At 36.0% G+C, this 20,709-nt stretch overlaps 1 protein-coding gene across 5 annotated transcripts in view; it reads right to left on the bottom strand.

Annotated features, from left to right (window-relative positions):
- DPH6 (diphthamine biosynthesis 6) overlaps nucleotides 1–20,709 on the bottom strand; it is a 224,693-nt gene that overhangs the window by 77,838 nt on the left and 126,146 nt on the right. For all 5 annotated transcript variants that reach the window (XR_001864418.1, XM_017741784.1, XM_017741782.1 and 2 more), the window contains exon 12: nucleotides 14,150–14,392. Coding sequence is in view for 4 of the 5 variants with exons in the window: in XM_017741784.1 (XP_017597273.1) it covers nucleotides 14,150–14,392 (243 nt within the window). In the remaining variant the exon portion in view is untranslated. The remainder of the gene's footprint in view (nucleotides 1–14,149; nucleotides 14,393–20,709) is intronic.

Below are 20,709 nucleotides of genomic sequence, written 5' to 3'. Positions count from 1 at the left end.
GTCTCTAGAACAAATAAACAATTGAAAGTCTGAAGACTGCACACAGAGTCTGCAATAACTAGGCGAACACCTCTGTTTTCTGGACTTATCAACCTGGAAGTTTTCTTGCAAAGGAAACTCAAATAATTTCTTACTAGAATAAATTGAAAGAAAAATAGAAAATGTAAACTGGCTGCTGAAAGAAAGACACAGGCTTCTGTATGCACAGTAATGGAGAAGCATCTCCTGTTGAAAGACTGAAACTTCCACTTTTGCTTGATTCCTCAGGTAAGTACCACAATCTTGTTCTAACCCATTATCTAAAAGCACAGTCTCAACAGCCCCACAGACTTCAAGTGTTCAACTACCCACTGAATTTTATACATTTCAATCTCTCTTCAAAATACATTTCATAATTGTATGTAACAATCATGCCACCACCAGAGCAAAAGAAAGATTTTAAAATGTTGTATAATCAGTTACGGTAAGCATGTGATAATATCGAATGGAAAATATAAAATACCATTTCCACCACATTTTTAGATGGTTATAAATATTATTTTTACCACTGATTATTCAGATAAAAGCATGTTCAAAGTACTGCAGTGGATGTATCTGGACTGAGAAACTGAGAAACACAGGACTGCCAGCAGGGCTGCCAAAGGGGCAAAATGCCTGAAATGTAGAATTAGACAATTATTATTAATTTTAAAAATGGACATGACTCTGATTTTCCCTCTTAATTACTCCCACTGATGTGTCAAGAGACAGATTAAGTCTTAAATTTTGTTTATTATAGCTGATTTGGGGAGTGGTGGTTTCATTATTTTATTTTAATTTCATTTTAGGGAACTGTTTATGCTTTCAGCAGAACTTTGATACAAGTGCTCTGATACAATATGAATACCTGTATATTTTTTCCCTAAGTCAAAGGGGTCAGGAAAGGTTTTTCACTTTTGTAAAGTCCATACAATCCTTTGGTTGTTTGCCTTACTCTGCAGAAATAGTCATGCTACCATGCGTACTTACCAACCTGACTAACACTCTTCCTACTGCATGCGAAGCTCAGCTTTTTCATTCTCACCCTGTGGCATAAAGTACTTGGAACTCCTAAGGTCTAATATATTTTAGTACAAGTATACTCACAGAGTTCAAAATGGGAATTTCTGGGTGAAATGAAATGGTCTGTGATATACAGGTCAAAATAAATAATCTAATGGTGCCTTCTGGCTGTACGAGCCACTCAAGCTATGAAATCAGTTTTACCCAGTACTTCTGCTCAGCCTTTCTACCAGCACTGAAGTGCCTGAACTCTAAAATCCCACACTGAGAAGATAACCATCTTACTCATTATGGCCTTTAACATCCCTTGCTGATAGTTTTAAATTTTTAAACAACCCTACCTGTTGTGCTTCCTTTTATGTGTTATCATAGTTACAGATATAATTTTGGAAGCAAAATATCTAAACAGCAAGCGTAATAAAAATGAAATGGGTTAAAGCTTATTAGCAGTAGGGAGCAGATGTAGCAAAATTCTGCCAGTTCCCCTACATTTCCTCCCCAGCAGGGATTTTCTGTCAAACTGTGAGTTAGTTCTACACACTAATCCAGGCTGCTGTTGCTGCAATTGCACCTTCCTACACCTTGCTATTGTACTAAAAATTCACTTTGATTTTTGATTTTTTCCTTCTTAATAATAATATTTAAAGCATTTCCTGCAGAGCTAAATGTAAATTCAAGCACTGCATGCTAGATGCTCAAAAGGGCATGAAAATGTAAAATTGATAAGAAAACAATTACATACTGAAAGGCTTTTATTTGCTTAAAAAATAGTAACTTTCCCTCAATGAACTAAAGGTCCCTGAGCCAAGACATAACCAGTTAATGACTGAAGTTAAGATCCTTGAAATACCTCTCAAACATACATCATTCAATATATCAGTTACAATGTGGAAAAAAAGAGATAACTATTTAAGGAACAAAGTCATAAATTGATAGTAATACAAACTGAAAGCAAATGAAGTCTGCCACATGAAACATGATCACAGACTGTCACTCTGAGGGTTTTTACTCTTCATGTCTAGTGTCAAAAAAAAGCACTTAGGAAAGAGAGTTTAACTGAAGTAAGGATATTCAAGATGGAAAGATTTTAGTTGAAAATCATTTGCAAGTGTGTACCCAAATGAGACAGAAAATGAGCAAAGTTAATGGTCAAAATCTACTTTGTGGGCACTAAGGATAACAGATTTTATGACAGAGAATTTGAATTTTGGATATTGATTGCAAAGACATTTTCTTTGAAAGTCTACTTTCTTCTGAATTTTGACAATGAGCTCTGGAACCAATTTTCAAACCAAGTATCAGCCTTCCCCTCACATATTTTAATTACATCATCTGTTCACCTGTACATGTACAGCACCACTAGCTACTCTTGTCAAATTTGTAATTAAATTTTGTAGAATGCAAGGAAGAGAATTTTGATGCTGCTGGAGGCAGAAGAAAAACAATTTGAAAATTCTGGTGGCACTATTAAACTTCCACTAACTGTCAGGCTCTCCCTCATTGCAGTACCCACCTTTGTTAGCAATATGATATAATGATGTGCAATCAAAAGTCATTTCACAGAATCACAGAATGGCTTGAGTTGGAATCTTGAAAATCATCTGGTTCCATACTCCCTGCCATGGGCAGGGACACTTTCCACTAGACCTGGTTGCTCAGCCTGGCCTGGCCTTGAAGGGACCTCCAGGTCCCTTGCCCTTCCCCCTTACCCTGTCACTACCTGCTCTTGTAAATAGTCTTGCCCCACCTTCCTGTAAGTTCTTTCCAGGTATTGGAAGGCTGCAATTAGGTCACCCCAGAGCCCTCTCTTTTCCAGGCTGAACAATCCCAATTCTCTCTGCCTTTCCTTGTAGACAAGGTGCTCTATCTCCCTGATCAGCTTTGTAGTCCTGCTCTGGACTTGCTTCAACAGGTCCATGGCCTTCCTGTGCTGAGGACCCCAGAACTGGATACAGTCCTCAAGGTGGGCTGTCACCAGAGCAGAGCAGAGGAGCAGAATCATCTCCTTCAACCTGCTGGGCATAGTTCTTCTGATGCAGCTCAGGATATGATTGGCTTTCTGGAAAGCAATTTCATTTTGAATGTGATGCTTTTTAGTATACAAATTTTTACTGGAAAATCCATTTACATTCCATCTTATGTCTATGAATATTTTTGAGGCAAATATTTGTTTTCAACAGGCTAGTCAGTTACTTTCATTTTTTAATATGGTATGACTGCAAAACAAGGTCAGTTAAATGGCATACCATACGACTACTAGGGCCTCACATGCCTTTTGTTTTAACTCAAGCCATTTACATTGACCAATAATGTCCTACATACAGTTTGGAACTTGGATTTTGCAGGACCAGTTTACTCCCAGTTCAGTGTTACAGAAGTCAAACTCAGATGATGCAATTCGGGCAATTTCTTAAAATCTACTGCATTGGGTTGCCCAAAAAGTTAAGAAAAAACCTCACCCCTGCTCCAGTTTTTATCATCAAGCATGAATCTATATGATATATAATACAATATAATACTTTAGTCCATTCAGCTCAGCTGTCTCAGCTAGGTCCCCTCCAAGCTCTGCCAAACCCTTGCTGGGTATGCGTAAAGTAGGAGAAAGTCTTCATGCTGTGCAGGCACTGTCCAGCAACAGCCCATACTGCTCTGCTATCAACACAGTGTTGTCCACAAATCCAAAACACAGCACTATAGGGGCTGCTGTGAAGAAAATTAACCACTCCAGCCAGACCCACTCCAAGAGAAAGTTCACAATAACCTACAAGTTCTAAGCCAAGGTTGAGTTAAATGTGTAGCCATTCTCAGCAGTCACTGGGATGAGCTACATGGAAAGCAAACTTGTTCTTCTGAATATGAAGATATGTCTCTCAGATTACTACTGAAATATATAATGGGATCTCAACCGTTATGCTCCTGAAGGCAGGTGACTTCAGGTACAGAAGATTAGAATGGAAGGTTTTCAGTAAATAGCCTTTAAGTGACATGTATTAAAATATATACTTGTTAAAAGTTGTTATACTAAGAAAAAAATATAAATATATACTCATGGATATGCTTGTAAGGTATATATATTACGTCTATAGGCACATATATGTATAAGAGGAGGGAGGGAGAAAAATCTGTATATATATATATATATATGTCTCCTCCATGTAATTCTGCAGAACATGCACAGAGAGACTGAGACTGAATAACTGCATTGCTGTCTGCAACTCCACACAAACACTCATTTGACAAATTATGACAAACCTTTACCAAAATCACCATCTTAATTAAAAATGGTTGACAGTTAGTATTTCCTTCAGCTAAGAGTTACATTTTCCTCTTTCACACTCGCATCTTCATTGGATATATATTTATGGATATATATGCAAAAGTAACTATTTTGGTCAACTACAGAAGATGGCCAGGGTGTTTCCACAGACGTGGTTATAAGTAAGATGCATAAAGACCTGTATAATATTAACACTGAATAATGTCCAAGATAAAAATCAGTTATATTTCAAGTCTTACCACCTGGTTTATGGTGTTACATCCAAAGAACTGATGAGAAGTGAACAGGTATCATGTCAGCTGGATGCATTTTTATTTTTCATCAATGAAGCTGAATAAAAACAGGGAGAAAGCTGAAAGTGATTATTCACTACTAGCTGCCATACATGTAACTGGGTATTGACCAGGGAGCACTGCTCATTTTTGCTATGCAAAAATTTAAAGAGGTTTCAAAATAAGATAGCTCACTTTCACACTGTCTTACGTGCTTTTTTGAAAGTGGAGTACAGGAAAGCATAAATAATTTTTGGGTTACTTTGACTTTTATGAATAAGAAAATTAAAGATCTATTATTAATTTTGAAGACCATGTGATATCCTTCAGAGAAAAGGAGGAAGAAGAGGAGATGAAATTATTATTATGACCAGCACACAGAACCAGAGATGAGGATAATCAAGTACTGAAATTTAGTAGGATCCCTTGGATCATACAATAAAATAGTAGTTATAAAATAAAGTAGTTATAAAATAAGAAGTAGTTCACTGGAAGAATGAAGATGTTTTCCCAAGTCAATTTCTTTTTTTCTCCTTCCTTTTGATTTTTTGATGGTAGAAGATCATTAATGTATCTGAATAGAGACAAGATCCTTGCACAGTTTCAAAAGGAAAAGATGATAATTTGAGCTCTAATTTTGACTGAAACTTGACAAAGGAGAAGGACAGGTATGAATTTTCCTAGTTAATTGTGGAGTTTGTCTTCAGTGGTAATTTGCTGAATCTACTTGAGGTGTTGAGCCCCAGGCAGCTTCTTCTCCACAGAGCCACTTGCATACCCTCCAGCCCCAGCAGGATGGGAAAGACATTTTGAAGAGCAAACATGAGAGAACTCTTGGGCTGAGGTAAGCACAGCAGGTGGAGATGATGAAACTAGCAATGCAAAGGCAATCCTTCACCTCCTTCCACCAGCAGACTGATGCCCAGCCAGCCTCTGGGGAATAGCCACCTTGAAAGACCAAGTTCTCCAGTTTTTATGGCTGAGCATGGTATCATACAGTATGGGATATCCCCTTGACTGCCTCTTGCCCACACCCAGTCTATTCACTGGGGTGCTGACTGGGAAAAAGCCTTGAAAGCCTTGAAAATGTTCAAGATTAGCATGTTAGCCACAAATCCAAAACACAGCATCTTAGAGGCTCTTATGAAGACCCAGGAAGACCCTGTACACTATTCAATAGCAAGTTTCCTTCCTGCAACAGGAATGCTCTTCCAAGTCCTGCATAATCACAACCAAGAGGATATTGGCCACAGGGAAGGACTTTCAGTATATAAGTTTAATTAGTTTCTGAGATCTGAGTTTTCTGATTTTTACAGAGTTTACATTGAAGAGACAAACTAAAATATCCTCCCTGGAGAAGACCAAGATCTAGAATAGCTATTTAGTATTGAATATCAAACTGCTTGTCAGAAGCAGTAACTTGGAACGGATGTTTGTGGCCTGAAAGAGATTAACTTGCTACAGTTTTAGAAAGGACTAGTTGTTAATAAGACTTTCTATGTAGGTTGAGGTGGTAATATGGCTCTTCTTTCAGTCCTGATCAACAGGATTACCTCATCCAAAGGAGAACAAAGAAATTTTGAAGGTGATGAAATCCTGAAATTCTATCCTTCATTGTGGGAATTTTAAGTTCCCTATGTGTAATTTGGACTACAGTTTAATAGGGAAGTTTCCTGAAAGTAGGACCTTGATCACTTTTCAACCAAAATGGCATTTTTCCCCTCTATAACGAATCAGTGACAACAGGTACTTGCTTCAGGGATGAAACTCTGCAATGGCTTTCACAGTCATCACACATTAGACTTTTGACCAGAGGTTCTGGCCTAAGCAAACAGTGGATGCATATATGCACTCCTGCTTAGCACAAAAGTGACAGGCTCAAAACAGAACTAATGTTTTCAGCAAAGGAGATGAAGAATCACTCAAAACCAGTCTTATAAGGGAACTGCTGCAGGGGAAAATCAGTCAGCCTGGATGAACCAGGCTGTTTACCACACTGAATAACTTGACATGCATTTCTTCACTCTGTCTACCTGGAAAACAACATTCAAACACATGGATATATTACCTGTAAATGGCAAATAAGCCAGTGTAAATCAGTCCATGGAAATCACAGAGCTATGCTGACTATACCAGCTGAGGGTTTGATTGTATCTGTAGATATCTGCACAAACAATCACAGAAGAAATGCTCTCATTTCTTATTTTCTATTGTTCATATTTTTTGTTTATATTCTACAAGTTGAATTCATGCATACTCTTTAGACTATTATGCAATCATATGATTTTTATACACATATATTCAATTTCTAAATATTGCTTCAGTTAAAGTCATGTTCCTTTAGTTGACTATACTCCTTTTTAAAAGTCATTAAGGCTCCACTAATGTTACAAATAGAATATCATAATCTTCTTTTAAGAAAAAGTTCAAGTGGCAAACCTTTCACCTCCCACTGTTGCCCAGTGTCAAATGGCAGACTATTTCTAAGGACCTCTTGATTTCCACTCTCTGCATTTGACCTGTGTTAAATATTCTCATTACAGTTGCTTCAAATGAATAGAAAAGCTTTGCCTAATCTGAACACAGGGGAAATGAAATACCCTAGGCACAAGATGAAAGACCCACTAGCACTGAGCGATTTAATGTACTCTGTGTTCTGAATGTGGGCCATAAAAGAAGCCTGGGTTAATATATCAAACTGTGGACCATTCGAATAGCATCTAGTAACAAAAAAAATGTTATGAACCTGATGGGACAAAAAAGGGAAACAGAACCATGCATATTCTTCCTATTGAAATTTTGATAGGCATAGGTACTGGCGGGCAGCAATGGTTTACAAAAATGGTTTTCTTCTGGTAATATTACAAATCATATTAATTAACCTACATTAGATTTTACTGCAATGTAAATGTAGCAGTGTTCTTATCTGTCATTTTTACCTTTATAATACTTGTTTACTTCTATTACTCATATTTTGACTATTTTGTTCAAGAAACTGGTAAAAGAAGACCAATTAAATTAACATTACCTATACTATTTTCTATAGGACACAGAATTTATAACACTTTTTGGAAATTTAACAATGTATTAAATAAAGATATTAACCAATACATATAAAAAATTAGGCAAAAAAGTGTACCTGAATATTACTGGCTTAGAAACATCTGTTCAGGATGGTGAAAAAATACGTATCTTCTCACAGAAATCTGGGGAGGTTTTTTAATATTTCATTTTAAGTTTTATAGTCATTTTCTCAATAGGTAAAAGAGGATCTTAAAACTTTATCCAATCCTTTGCAGCAAGAATGATCTTCAAGTTCCACTATTTGAGCATAAGCTACTTCTGTTGTTTTTAGGATAAAGTGTTAGAGAATGCATGAATTTTATTTAAATTCATGACAGTCTGTATACTTCAAATAGCACAGGAATGTCTGAACAATGCACAGACTGCTGTTACAGATGCATGATGCCATTCTAAATGACTGCCACGAAAACACACTAATTACTCCAGGAAACAACTGCATGTAGCTAGACAGATTCTTGTTCAAGATTTAACTTGTTTATAACTTGGGACCTGTACATTATTTGTAAGGCAAAGTGGAGAGATACATGAAAGCACCAATGGTATTTAAAGGAGTGTCGAAGAAGGTACGATGCAGGGGCTCCCTGGAAGGGGCCCAGTGCCCTAGATGACTGCTCTTAGGTATCTTTAAAAAATCCAAGTTCGGGCACACTTACATCTTTTGACATCTAAACAGTTTGTAAATCTGGTCCAAAAAGTTTAAATTTAGATTTTTAAATTTGGCATCAAGTTACCCAAGTGCTGAAATAAGTGTGGAGCCCATTCACAATATATATCAGATAAAACACTGTGAATCTTTTTTCCATCACTTCTGCATTACACACTATTAAGCAGCACTCTTTGCTGGATTTGAAACAATCATGGGATCACAGCCACGCATGCTGAATTCTTACCATAATAAAAAAGAAAGCTTCTGTCAGAAGAAGATGGGCTGGAGAACTTTTAAAGTTTGCACTATATTTGCTCAGAAATTTTTTGGTGGGAGAGTACCAGCCAACTAATGTCCAAATGCAACCTGCGTTATAAAAGTCATAAGATATATTTTTTTTGTCACAGGAAGTATTTCACCAAGTAGATTTTTCATTAATGAGGATGAAAAATACATTGGCAGCTGCTTATTACAATAACTCAGAGGGGAACTGACCTATAATATCAGAATTAAAAAAAAATACTATGCGTAAAATGACTTGCTGAAAAAAAGATATAATGACCTTTGTGCAATTAATATATCTTGATATTGCATTAAATATTATCTTTCTATGCAACTCTGTCTTCTTATCTTAACAAAATATATTGTTTTCACTGTCTCAAAATCTCCCTTCACCGATGTTTTGGGTTCACTTACAAACACAACCAATTCTAAAGTTTCTGTTGATAAAACATTGTGTACTGAATACACTGAAGTATTTCCTTATAATTTTTTCTTTTTATAACAAAGAAGTAAGAGATAACATTTCAGAGAGTTCTGGAAAATCTGCCTCCAAGTTTGTATATATTTCATCCAACCAAAATAACTGAAACTAATTTTTAGCATTCACACATTTTTATAAACAAATGTATTTCAAAAGCAGCAAATGGCCTCAAAATTTTTCTGTGAGGAAGTTAACATGCTCTTATCTCACAGAAAGAATTAATTCACAGTACTTTTCCATGGCATATACAATTGAATACCAACAGTCTCAATGAGTAGTTTTTCCACAGTTTATCAGGATTTAGGTATTTTATTGATCTAGCTATACCAAGTCTTGCTAGGGATTAGCAAGATGTAAAAAAAAAACCCACAGCAGTTAAGCAAGCTGGAATGCCTGAAATCTTGAGACAGCACACCACATTTCTTCTTTGTATCGGCGAGGATAACAAAAGAAAGCAAAAAACAAGCATTCAGAGGTAGAAAAAAAATGTAACCATGATCTTGCCCATCTCAGCCTAGAGGAGTCTGCTGTACAGACAGAAGTACAATCCACCACTTGAAATAGTCTAACAAAATACTACAGGGATGTCTCTGCATGGAAAACCCATGGGCAGGGGAAGGAGAAGTTAGGGTGTAGACTCAGGTCCCAACTAAATATAGTGGGAGTACTGTCTAAATGGTACAACTCAAGCCCTACTGAATAAAATACATTCACAAAGTAAATTAATAAAATTTTGCAGGCACAGTCACTGTTATATCATTATACAATAATTATTTGGAATATTTCCATCTATCAATAATGCCATCTGTCCCACCCAATACAAATGGACTACAACCCATCTGGCTTATTTTTTTCTATTGATTACTCTGCTGAATGAGTTAGCAAAACCGCTTATAAAATCATCATATTACATGACACTGTCATTAAAAGATGTGAAGTAAAGAAAAACACAAGATGAGACTTAATTGGAAAACTGTCAGTTCTTCTTCCAGAAAGTTTTACCAATGCTATAAGCTTATTTCTTTTTTTTTTTGGCTACTTAAAAAAAGCCCCAAGAAGACACAAAGCCCAAAAACCCCCTAAATGCTAACTACTGGATTAGACAGAAATTGTTCTAGCACACAACTGCTACTAGGTATGCTAGAGAAGGTCCCTAAACTCATCCCCTCCAGAGTATCCAAATATCACTAAGTATGCCTGGCAATCACAAAGAAACCGTGGAAGGAATGTAACTTAAAAATAGGGTGGAAGAAAGCTGATGATGGCTAGCACTTGTATTTGCTAATTCCAGTAAGTCTGCAACTCCTAGGTTTTGGGTTTGATTATTCATTTGCATAATTGTCTTTATGCTATTTTTGCAGCCCCTGTTTTTCTGGTTTGTTGTTTTTGTTTTTGTTTTTTTATTTTAACCACTGTTTCCCTTATCTACATTTTAATTTCTCCAGCAACAAAAATGCAGTTTTATCTGCCTACAGAATTAAATGCTAACTTCAGCTCCTTCACTCTAGATCTCAGTTTTTACAATACCTTTTAGTTTTAACAAAGGTAATCTCTCTTGTGGACATTCAAAATGTTGATCCAAAGATCCTTAGCCCAGTGAGTTAAGTGTTGTTCTTTTGAGTGAACCCTTGGTGGGGCTACTTTCTTATCCTTCCCTCCCCACTATTTTTTTTTTTCTTTCTACTACAACCTTACATCCCTTCACCAGATTTCTGTTTCCTCTGTCACCCCAAATGGCTTTTCCAGTGATGCTGCAACTCAAAGGGACATATGAAGGAAGAGGAGAGAGGAACAGGGCCTGCATTCCAGCTCTAAGGACACAACCCTTGATGACTGTGGGTAACTGGAGCTCAGGGAAGCTCAGGGGGTTATACTGTAGGTTTGAGGCTGCAGGAATGGTGCTGGGAGCGCAGATACCGGGCTGCCATAAGGAGTGAGGGAAATCAGGATGACAGGAGTAGAAAGGAGTTGTGTGGGGAAGGAATGATGCTTGAATAAGGAAGGGACCAGAGGCTGAGTGACTGAAACAAGTTAGAAGTTGCTAGGGGGTCCAGCCTGCTTACTGTTACTGTTTGCTCCCTCTCTTACAATCCCCTCCCATCCTCAATGCTCACTAGAACCACTTCTCTAGTTAATAGTATATGAAATATTGCCTCTGAAAAAAATAGATTCTTCTGAAATATACTTTTATAATTTATCTAGATTTTTAAAAATATTTAAATTTAAATATAATTGATCTTTCTCTTTGTAACTCAAGAAGTTCCTAAAAGACAGTTGTCACTGGCAATATTACAAGAAGTCTTCTAAAGTCCAGCTAAGTGTGTCTGACCCTGTGGCCTTATCTCAAACGAAGCTTTGAGCAACTGCATGTCCACATCCAGCTCTTAGAAGTAAACCTTTTGTGCTATACAAACATATCCAGAGAACAATTCTCATACTTCTCTTTATATTATGTGCTGTTAGGTCCAATATATTGGTGTCCTAAACAATTTATATAATCCCTTTTGTGCTTTACTGACTACTGCCATCAAACATGTAGAAGGATTCAAGGGAAGTTGCTGAACAGTATTACTTATGTAGAAGATATTTACCAGGTATCACCACATGACAGAATGCTAAATTTCTCATGCTCTAAAGAAAAACACCTTTGGCAGTTCTGATGCATATGATTTAGTCACCATTTTAAATAAAATTATCTTAATATACCATCGCTTTGCTATTAAATACAGAACATTCAACAAATAGAAATACAGAGTCTAAATCCCATTTTTAAAACATAATTAATTCTATGCTTTATGATGTATAGCTTAAAAAAATGAGTTCTGAGCTGAACTGTTTTATTTGCACAAACAAACTCCTTTTTTGATGGATGACAGAAGGAGAACAATTTCAACTGAGAAACCATTTGTTCTTATTAAATAATCTATAGGTTGCTACTGGTTCAGGCCTTTGGCCACTGCTTAAAATAAAGTTAAAGAATAATAAAATACTTTTGGCCTGGCTGACTTAGTTTACTTGGCAAAAACAGACCATTATTTCATGTCATGGTATTCAACAGAACTGTCTGTAGTAGCACTGGGATACAAAACATCAACAAAACCACACAGGTGAGAAACATGCCTTCAGAGTAAGGCTACCATATTCTGTCTTCCACAGAGAAAGGCAGTGTCTTACAGAAGCTGGAAGGCTGTTCCAAAGTAGAAGCTACATTACCTGTTTTCAATGATACTGAACCAGAAGTACAACTGTTGTACAATTTATCGTTTTCAACACAAAATCTCTATTTTCATTAACAGGACAATTGTATTTTCAGGGCAGGGTAATTCCCTCCTCTAGTTCCTTGTAACAGAAGTATTTGATAAGTATTTTTCTCTGTTTTACTTTGTAGATAAACCCCTACTAATCAAAAAATATGCATATCCTGAGGAGAAATTGAATTCCTCTGTCTGATCCTCCTATTGACAAAATGATAGAAACAGGAATATGCAGCTGCTGATTACATCTCACTCCCATTTATATTTAGGTTTTATCCAAAGCATTTTTAGACGGTGTTGTGGCACACATTACTTTATCTAATATTTTTTTCACTTTCTGATATTGTCATTACTGAATTATGATCTGATAAGCACAGCATAAGACTGATGAACATCCTACAGGATTGCCTGATGCCTGATTGCAGGATGTTTTTCTTAAAGATTTCTGAAAACTGTCAGGCAGCTATCACTTCACAGGAGTACGTGCAGGCAACAATCCATTTTTTAAGCTATGGCTTGACCAATAAAGAAGTGACATGGAATAGATATTAGTGATAGCTCAAACATAAGCAACTTAATCAATATTTTTCAGGTAGCTAAAAAAAAGAAAAAAAAAAAGCCAGTACTGCCTAGTCATCTTAGTAAGTGGAAGAAATAAAGAGTAGCTGGTATGCATAATAACTATGGAAGACCTAAAAGACTGTATATGGAAAAAGGATAAGTTTCAAAGAACTGGCAAATACCACCAATCTGTCTTCCAATGTTATATATTGGAAATCAGAAAGCAGATAGGGTTAGTGGTATGTTACCAGTTGGTCACGGAACAAAAATCGGAATTTAATTTCAAAAACTGAACTGAATTTAGATTCAATACTGGATCTGAATCTGGTCTTGAAGAAGTAATAAAAACTATTTTAGAGTGTTTTTTATTAGTAAATCAAGTTGAGATGTGTAAGCATGTAAGCAAAATCTACATCTTTACTCAGAAAGACACTTGCCTGGTGCAGAGCCTGGAAGCAAAGGCAACTAGAAGGAAAGTTTCAGGTGTTTTTTCCTTCTTCTGTGAAAATATTAACATATTCTATGCTTCTAAGCCCCAAGAAAACATAATTAGGCTATATTAAATTATACAGCAATTATGCATTTGGTTTTTACGCATTTGGGGAGAAGTTACGTTTTATTTACAAGATTTGCATCCGCTACCTTTTAAGGCTGTCTGGGTGTTCCATGGCTATTTAAGAAAAGGGGCACATACAAATTAGAAATTATTGTGGCATCATTATAAATCATTGTGCAAATTATTATGCTGTTAGTGTTAATCAATAGACAGGCATGTCCAGATATGGTCTTAGAAGTCCAGCTGAATATAAAACAATAATGAGCAGTAGATTGCTAAACTCAGTTATCATAACAGTATTATTTGTAAGAAAGTGGGGAAAAGATCCTCAACAGAACAACTCACAAAAAGTTGACAAAAAGTAAAATACCCATTTCTCATTATGCAAAAATATATGGACAGAAGTAATTCAAATGAGGTATTGTTCACATTTTGGTAGAGAAATTGACTGTTCTTTGAGAGTTCTTTAACACAACGCTTTGGGGAATTAAGACAAAGTTAGTGGTGAATATAACTTTCTATTAAGCAATTTTCTTTCTCAGTTGTGCACAACCACTTACGAGCCAGAATATAACAGCTCAATCAAACATTTACTTGAACCCCTCTGAAATGTACTAAGAAAATTCTGATATTACTGCAAGACTTAGAGAGAAAAAAACACAACGCAGAAAGAAGAAAATTGATATGGCAGCTACCTTTTTGCATTCCCTTAATTTCTTCTGCCACATGGAGCGAGCAATAGGAATGCTCTTGCTGTCAGTTACGTAGCAGCTGGCTGTGATGACGTGGTGGAGTGCAGTCTTCTGGCTCATAGCTTGAAGAACTCGCTCAACATGACGGAGGGAAACTCCAGCCTCTCTGTGTATGCCACCGCTAACAAGCTGCATTGTGCAAGGTACCAGAGCAATCTGTCCAGCACAGTAGAGAATATCGCCAACCTAGGAGAGAATCAAACCAAGTAAATAAGATTCTGGGAGTTTACAGAAGACAAGGGAAGCACCTTTCTCTCCTCCAGCTAGTTTCCTTCAGTAGTACTGTTCTTTGCCATCATTTGTCACAAATGGAGCAAACATGCCAGTCTAAGGATAATTTTTTATAGGGATTTAACTACAACACAGAAACACAGCACTACAATAAACTGTAACCCAACAGTTAATGCATGGATGTATGTGTCAGCTCAAAACAACAATCTGATGTTCTGGACTGTTACAGCTGCTGGATCACACTGATGCCCCAACATGGTTAAATATGTTCTTGTTTTCTTTTCTTATGAGTGATGATGCACATTATCTTTGGTTCAATGCTATTTTTTAATCTTCTATGTCTTGAGCTTTGTTTTATATAAAACCATATAAGAAAGTATCAGTACGTATCTGTAACATCTTTAGTAAACTAATTTAAAAATACTGTAAAAAATGTACTTGCAGAACACCTAAATGACTGTGTATGAACAAAACGGGATGATATTCCACCAGAAGGTAAAAGCAAATTGCAGTCTGAAAATAAAATGCTAAAGAATTCTACTTGAACAAAGAGATGGGTCACCTTTTGAAAATGGAATTAAATGGGTGGCCAGATTTACTACTGCAATGCAGTTACTTTGGGCTTATTTTCCAAAATCTTCCTGGCAACACTCTGAAGACCTACTTTTTTTAACAGCAGCCAGCAAAGGAAACATTTATCCTTATTATTCCGACATCTCAAAGACTTTTTTATAAAATCTTAATGTAAATATGAAAACTTTTCATCATCTTATGCTGCACTTCTCTAGAACGTCTGTGCATTTCCTAATCAGTGAAACAGTAAATTTTATTCACTATCAAAAGAAAACTAAGTATAGAAGTGGGAAGTAAGGTGGGCGTAAGCAGCTTTGAAGTCAGCACAGGAAGAATTTTGCTAGGAGTAAAGACAGAGAAAATGGACTGTGAAAGAAATCTTTCAGAAGAATTTTGCAGAACTTACTGTATAAACTGTAAAAACTCCTCAGAATTAAGAATAATTAGAAAAGAAATCTGTGTCCTAGAAGACATGGCAATCAAACCATGTGACAGACCCATATGCAACTCCAAATCTGTCCTCATAACTGTCTGTGTCTCACAAAAGACTCACACATGTAACTATTGGAAGAGTATCTTACACAATTTGGCATACAAGTTCTATGATTAGCAGCTGAAGAGGGGGAGGAGGCAGAGAGGAAACAATATATCAACTGACACACATCAACTATTTAAATGGTTTAAAATACCTGAAATATTGTTTGATAATGCTATATATAATCCTGAATTTGGAAAAAATATATGAAAGCAATATTTTGGTTTATAGGAACAAATGGTCTTTTTTTTTTTTTACAGCGCTATTTTAAAATATGTGCCACTAAAGAAGGGAGTCCAGCCAGCTACCAAGTGGCATACTGACAAGATGAGAAACAAATTCAGAAAGATATGATTCAGAGGGGCACAGGTTTGTTTTTAAAGCAAACCATTCATTTTCACCTCTGCAAAGTGAAATCCATGCATTAGTCAAAAACTCCAATGCAGGTAGTTTATACTTCTACAGAAAAAAATCACACTGATGGTTTTCTTCCTTTTTTTCCCCTGTTGAGCTGCTGGTTTTCCATGCATCACCCATGTTAATTATTAGGTAGACAGAAGAGCTGTTCAACCAGTTCACTTCCCCTATTCTTGAACAGATTGTTTGAGACATAATATGAATACTAATTAACGATAAAATATCTGTCAGTGTTTTGAAATACAGACCAAGATAGCACTTTCTTAAAGTATTCTGGACAGTTCTGATACAATTAACCCCACTGGTCAAAAGCAAGGTCATAAAAAAATCTCTGAAGGATTTGAGCAAAATTGGCACCACTTTTGGCTAAGATTCAGTGGGAATTTTGCAGAGTTTTTAAAAAAATCAATTGAAAAAATCCCTCTGTTCCTAACATACTTGTTTGTATCTTAAGATGCAATTAATAGAAAAACAGTGTTCCCAACAAGCCACCATGTTATGGAAGGGTGGATGCAAGGGGAAAAGAGGGGAAAAGCATAAAAAAATGGCCACAGATTTGCAGCAACTGTATTTCAGGGGGACATAATTTAGAATAAGGGAAGGAGGAGGGGCGTCTCTTTTCTCTTTCCCAGTGACTCGGTCATAAAAAGCAAGCATAAATAATCAGCAAGGACAAAGCAGCAAACCAGTACAAACACTGTTTTAGCAGATTTCAAGACGTTGTCTCTGGAATATTTGAAGCATTATACAGAAAATTTTTAGCAGAGTAAAAGGCATTTAAAACAGGGAAGTCATCATACTATCTTGTTCACAGTACTGAAATCTTACAAGAGGAGCTGTCACAATGTATGGTGTCAGTACTTGTGTTGTGAAAGTGTTCTGCAAAACCCTGCTAGAACCTTGCAACAGTTTATCTTTTGGAGCATTTAGGAGGATAACAGAAGATCTTTGAGGGTATAGATTCACAGTGTATCGAGCCTAGAGGACTTGCGTTACACAGCTCAGCATAGAAACAAAACTGTAATACAAAAGATCTATATTGATCCCTAAAGGACCCGTATGTATATAGTGGATGTCTCACTGGTGATTTGATTTTCACTGCAGACCATACACATATTTCCAGTGCTAAAATTTCAATAAAGACTTGAACCAAAGAAAACCCAGAAAACTCAAGCTTCATACTGCTGAGATGCTCACTTGTACAAATTTATTTTCAATATAGTTTCATGGCAGTAAGCAGGTTATAAATGGGGCCTCATGTGATTCCACATTTCTTCCCTTTTTATTTTCATTTGTATCATTGCAAGTTAAATGGAAGGTGAGTCCTTATAAGTTAACATAATAGTTTAGCAGCTGTTTTGCTCAGTTGGCACAACTGTAAATAATCAGGGGAGTTCAGTGGACAATCAGCACCTCAGAGGATGCAATGCATGCTCTCATGGGTAGAAAGCTAAGAGATTATTCGAGAATTACTAGTTTTCACAGTGTAGCTGTCTTGCAGGGGTAAGTATAATTCAGACCTAGGGCACAGCTTATACCAATGCAAGACTGTATAGCAGCTTTTGTTTTTCTAAGGTGCTTTCACTTATTAGGAAAACAGAAGGAAAGCATCTATGGTATCATGGAACGGAACAGCGAGAAGAACTGACTTGGTGCCACTTCAAACTGTCCTATCCCATGAAAAAGTTTTTAAAAGTATTCTAAGTTACCAAAAACACAACATATCTCCCATACACACATATATATGTATATGTATATGTATATGTATGTATCAGGAAAAGAAACAATGACAAAACCAGACTTAACATAAGGTCTAACTTAAGCTGCTAATTAGAAAAGCTGCAATTATTGTTGCCTAGAAAGAAACAGAAGCAATAGGATACCTATAGATATGCACTGACTTGTTTCTTTTTCAATTAAAGGCCAAGAGCAACACAGAAAGTTTATGAAACTGTTCCTGCTGGTATTATTAAGACTTGCTAGTGATTAACTGACAATATAAAAATTGCTGGAAACTTCTAACAGAGGGATCTCAAACATTCACCCACAGACACTTTGGCAAATGCTAATAGTTGCACCACAAACACATGTTTCTTGGAAAGACGGAGTCAATATGCAATCAGCCAAATCTTTGTTATGAATGCAGTTTGGTGTCTGAGTGACTGCTGCCCTTTAACAGGTCAGGATGCACGAAAGGTTCAGTGACCCCCTGACCTAACAGTGACACAGCCCACCATTAGGCTCAGTCAATGTAAATAAGCAGAACTGACAACACACTAATAGGCTGCCTCTGGTCAGCCACGGGTACCTCTGACCTTAATGAAGACCTAAATCAATTAATACTTGAGGCAATAAAGACCTCTGGCTGATTAAGTTAGATAGAAATAATCTTTTCTAACGGGATTAAAGCTGCAAGGTGGTGAACTTTTTATTCAATATATGATAATCCTTTCTTCCTAGGGCCCTCTTATTTTAGATAATGATGGCAAAATTGCTTTTTGCAATGTGAAATCTTTCATTCAACTGACTACATGAATAAAGTTTTAAAAGCATTGTTTAGACAACAGTAATTGAAAAGCTTTGAGTTCACACTATGAAAACAAATTGTATCTAACATGATTCAAATACACCCAACTTTTAATATAATTCACATGTTTTTTCTTGAACTGTTACAAAACTGTAGTCTACAAATTCCAGGAATGAGTTCATAACACATAGTTCAGTTTGATACAGGTTTTCTTCTGAGAAAAAATGTGCAGTTGTCAGTAGCTAAAAGATGAAGGATATATTCCTAAATTATTATTATTAATAATATTATTATTGTTACCTTTGACCAAAAACGTTATTCTTACCTTTGACCAAAAAAACCCGACATTACTAAGACTCCACATATAGCTTAGTCAAATGTTTTCACATCATACTCAAAACTTCAGAACTTCCCTTTGAATAAAATAATCTTTTTTCCTAGTTAGGTCAAGAAAGTATAATTAATCAATACAAATTAATCAACAGAATACTATGGCTATTTTATTGAACTACCTGTAATATTTCCACAGTTTTTAGGGTTTTATAATTTAGTTTTCAGATGCTGTGACTCCATTTTGCTAGTTCTTATTTTGGGATAGATGTTTCAATATGTATCTGATCTCCTAAGTTACAAGACTACAAAACACTCATCATTTTGTATTGCTCTTCACTATTAAGGTTTATTTTATCAATGTGTGTTTTAAATTTTTCTCTTTGAACTTAAATATTTGTGGGTTGAAAATTCATAGAACATTTTTTTTAACAAGAAGTGAAATAGTACTGCAATTTCATGGATACCAACCTAGGTTGTATTTTTTTTTCCTCTGCAGTTCAGGAAAATTAAGATACATCATCCCACACAGTCATATTTGACATTGAACACAGTGTCATAACACTAGCAACACACCTAAAACTTTTGTGCATTTCCTAATTTAAATGATACCAAAGAGAAGTATCATGTCACACAGTACACAAACACTGAGCAGCACAAAACCTGGCAGTTCTTTAAACTCAACAGTGCATCTGAAGAAGCCACAATACTGTTATGAATACTAAACCAACATAATGAATATCTCCTAAACATACTCTATACTCCCCAGTTGTAAACACCTCTGCAATCCTCTAAAAATCGAGTAACTCAAAATGAGCTTTTTGACAGTGCTGGATTTACAGCAGGCAATCTAATCTAATACATTCCTGAAGGTCTGTAGTACCTTGAAGTTTAACAAAATGCTAAATGCACAGACCTGAGAGGGACGATCAGGTCAAAAACTTAAGAGAAGGTGAGATCAAAGTCTTAGCTTGAAAATAATCTTTTAAAAACTGTTCTAACCTATCACAGAAAATTGTAATATTTGCATACATACTTTTGGAAATGTGTTGGTTGTTTTTAAATCTTGATCAATGTCAAATCTATTTTATTCTGCTCTACAACTGACAGAAATAAAACCCACACACTTCTGATTTACAGAAGACAAAGACTGAAAAACTGAAATTTTCACTAAGAAAACCCACCTCAAAAACTGTCATTCGTATTCCAAGGGAGTATTAGACATAAATCAAAAATAAATGCAGCTTTTAAAGTCAGAACCTGCAGTTATAAACATCTAGAAAGATTCCAATAAAGGTGGGTGAAAAAGCCTTGCCATCTAATACATCCATGTGGACATGATAGACAGCTAGTCTGAAATCTTCTCCATGACTCTTGTTTTAGTCAACTTGGAATCTCCACTAGAGAGAGAGGAAATGAACAAAATTGAGGTAAAAATATTCTTTACTCAATACGCATATTTTGGCCCATGTGCTGCACTAGTGCCCATGGTATATATTTTTCCTTCATGGAAAATTACAGAAGACAGCTCAAAGACTTAATGCCATAGATGATAAACTGTTCTCCACATTTAGAAGGGTGCTTTTTCCTAAATATAAAAAGAGCAGTCTTCCTACTTTAAAATGAGCAAGCTAACAAGAGTATTAATCTTTGATGCATTTCTTCCTTGGGACAGTGGAATTCTAGTCTTCATGACTATTAATCTGCCACCTTTTACAAAGCCTACCATTCCTCTCAAGCTTTTGAAAAAAATCACAAGTTCTCACACAACCACATTAGCAAATCTGCCAACTGTGAAAAATTGCAGAACACTCAGCTTTATGAACATACCTTATCTAAAAAATGGAGTAAAACCTCCAGACTGATTAACACTTCCTCATTTATTATTCA

Source organism: Corvus brachyrhynchos, unplaced genomic scaffold, assembly GCF_000691975.1.
Source record: "Corvus brachyrhynchos isolate BGI_N302 unplaced genomic scaffold, ASM69197v1 scaffold115, whole genome shotgun sequence".
NCBI lineage: Eukaryota > Metazoa > Chordata > Aves > Passeriformes > Corvidae > Corvus > Corvus brachyrhynchos.
This window is presented reverse-complemented; position numbering and strand designations above follow the sequence as displayed.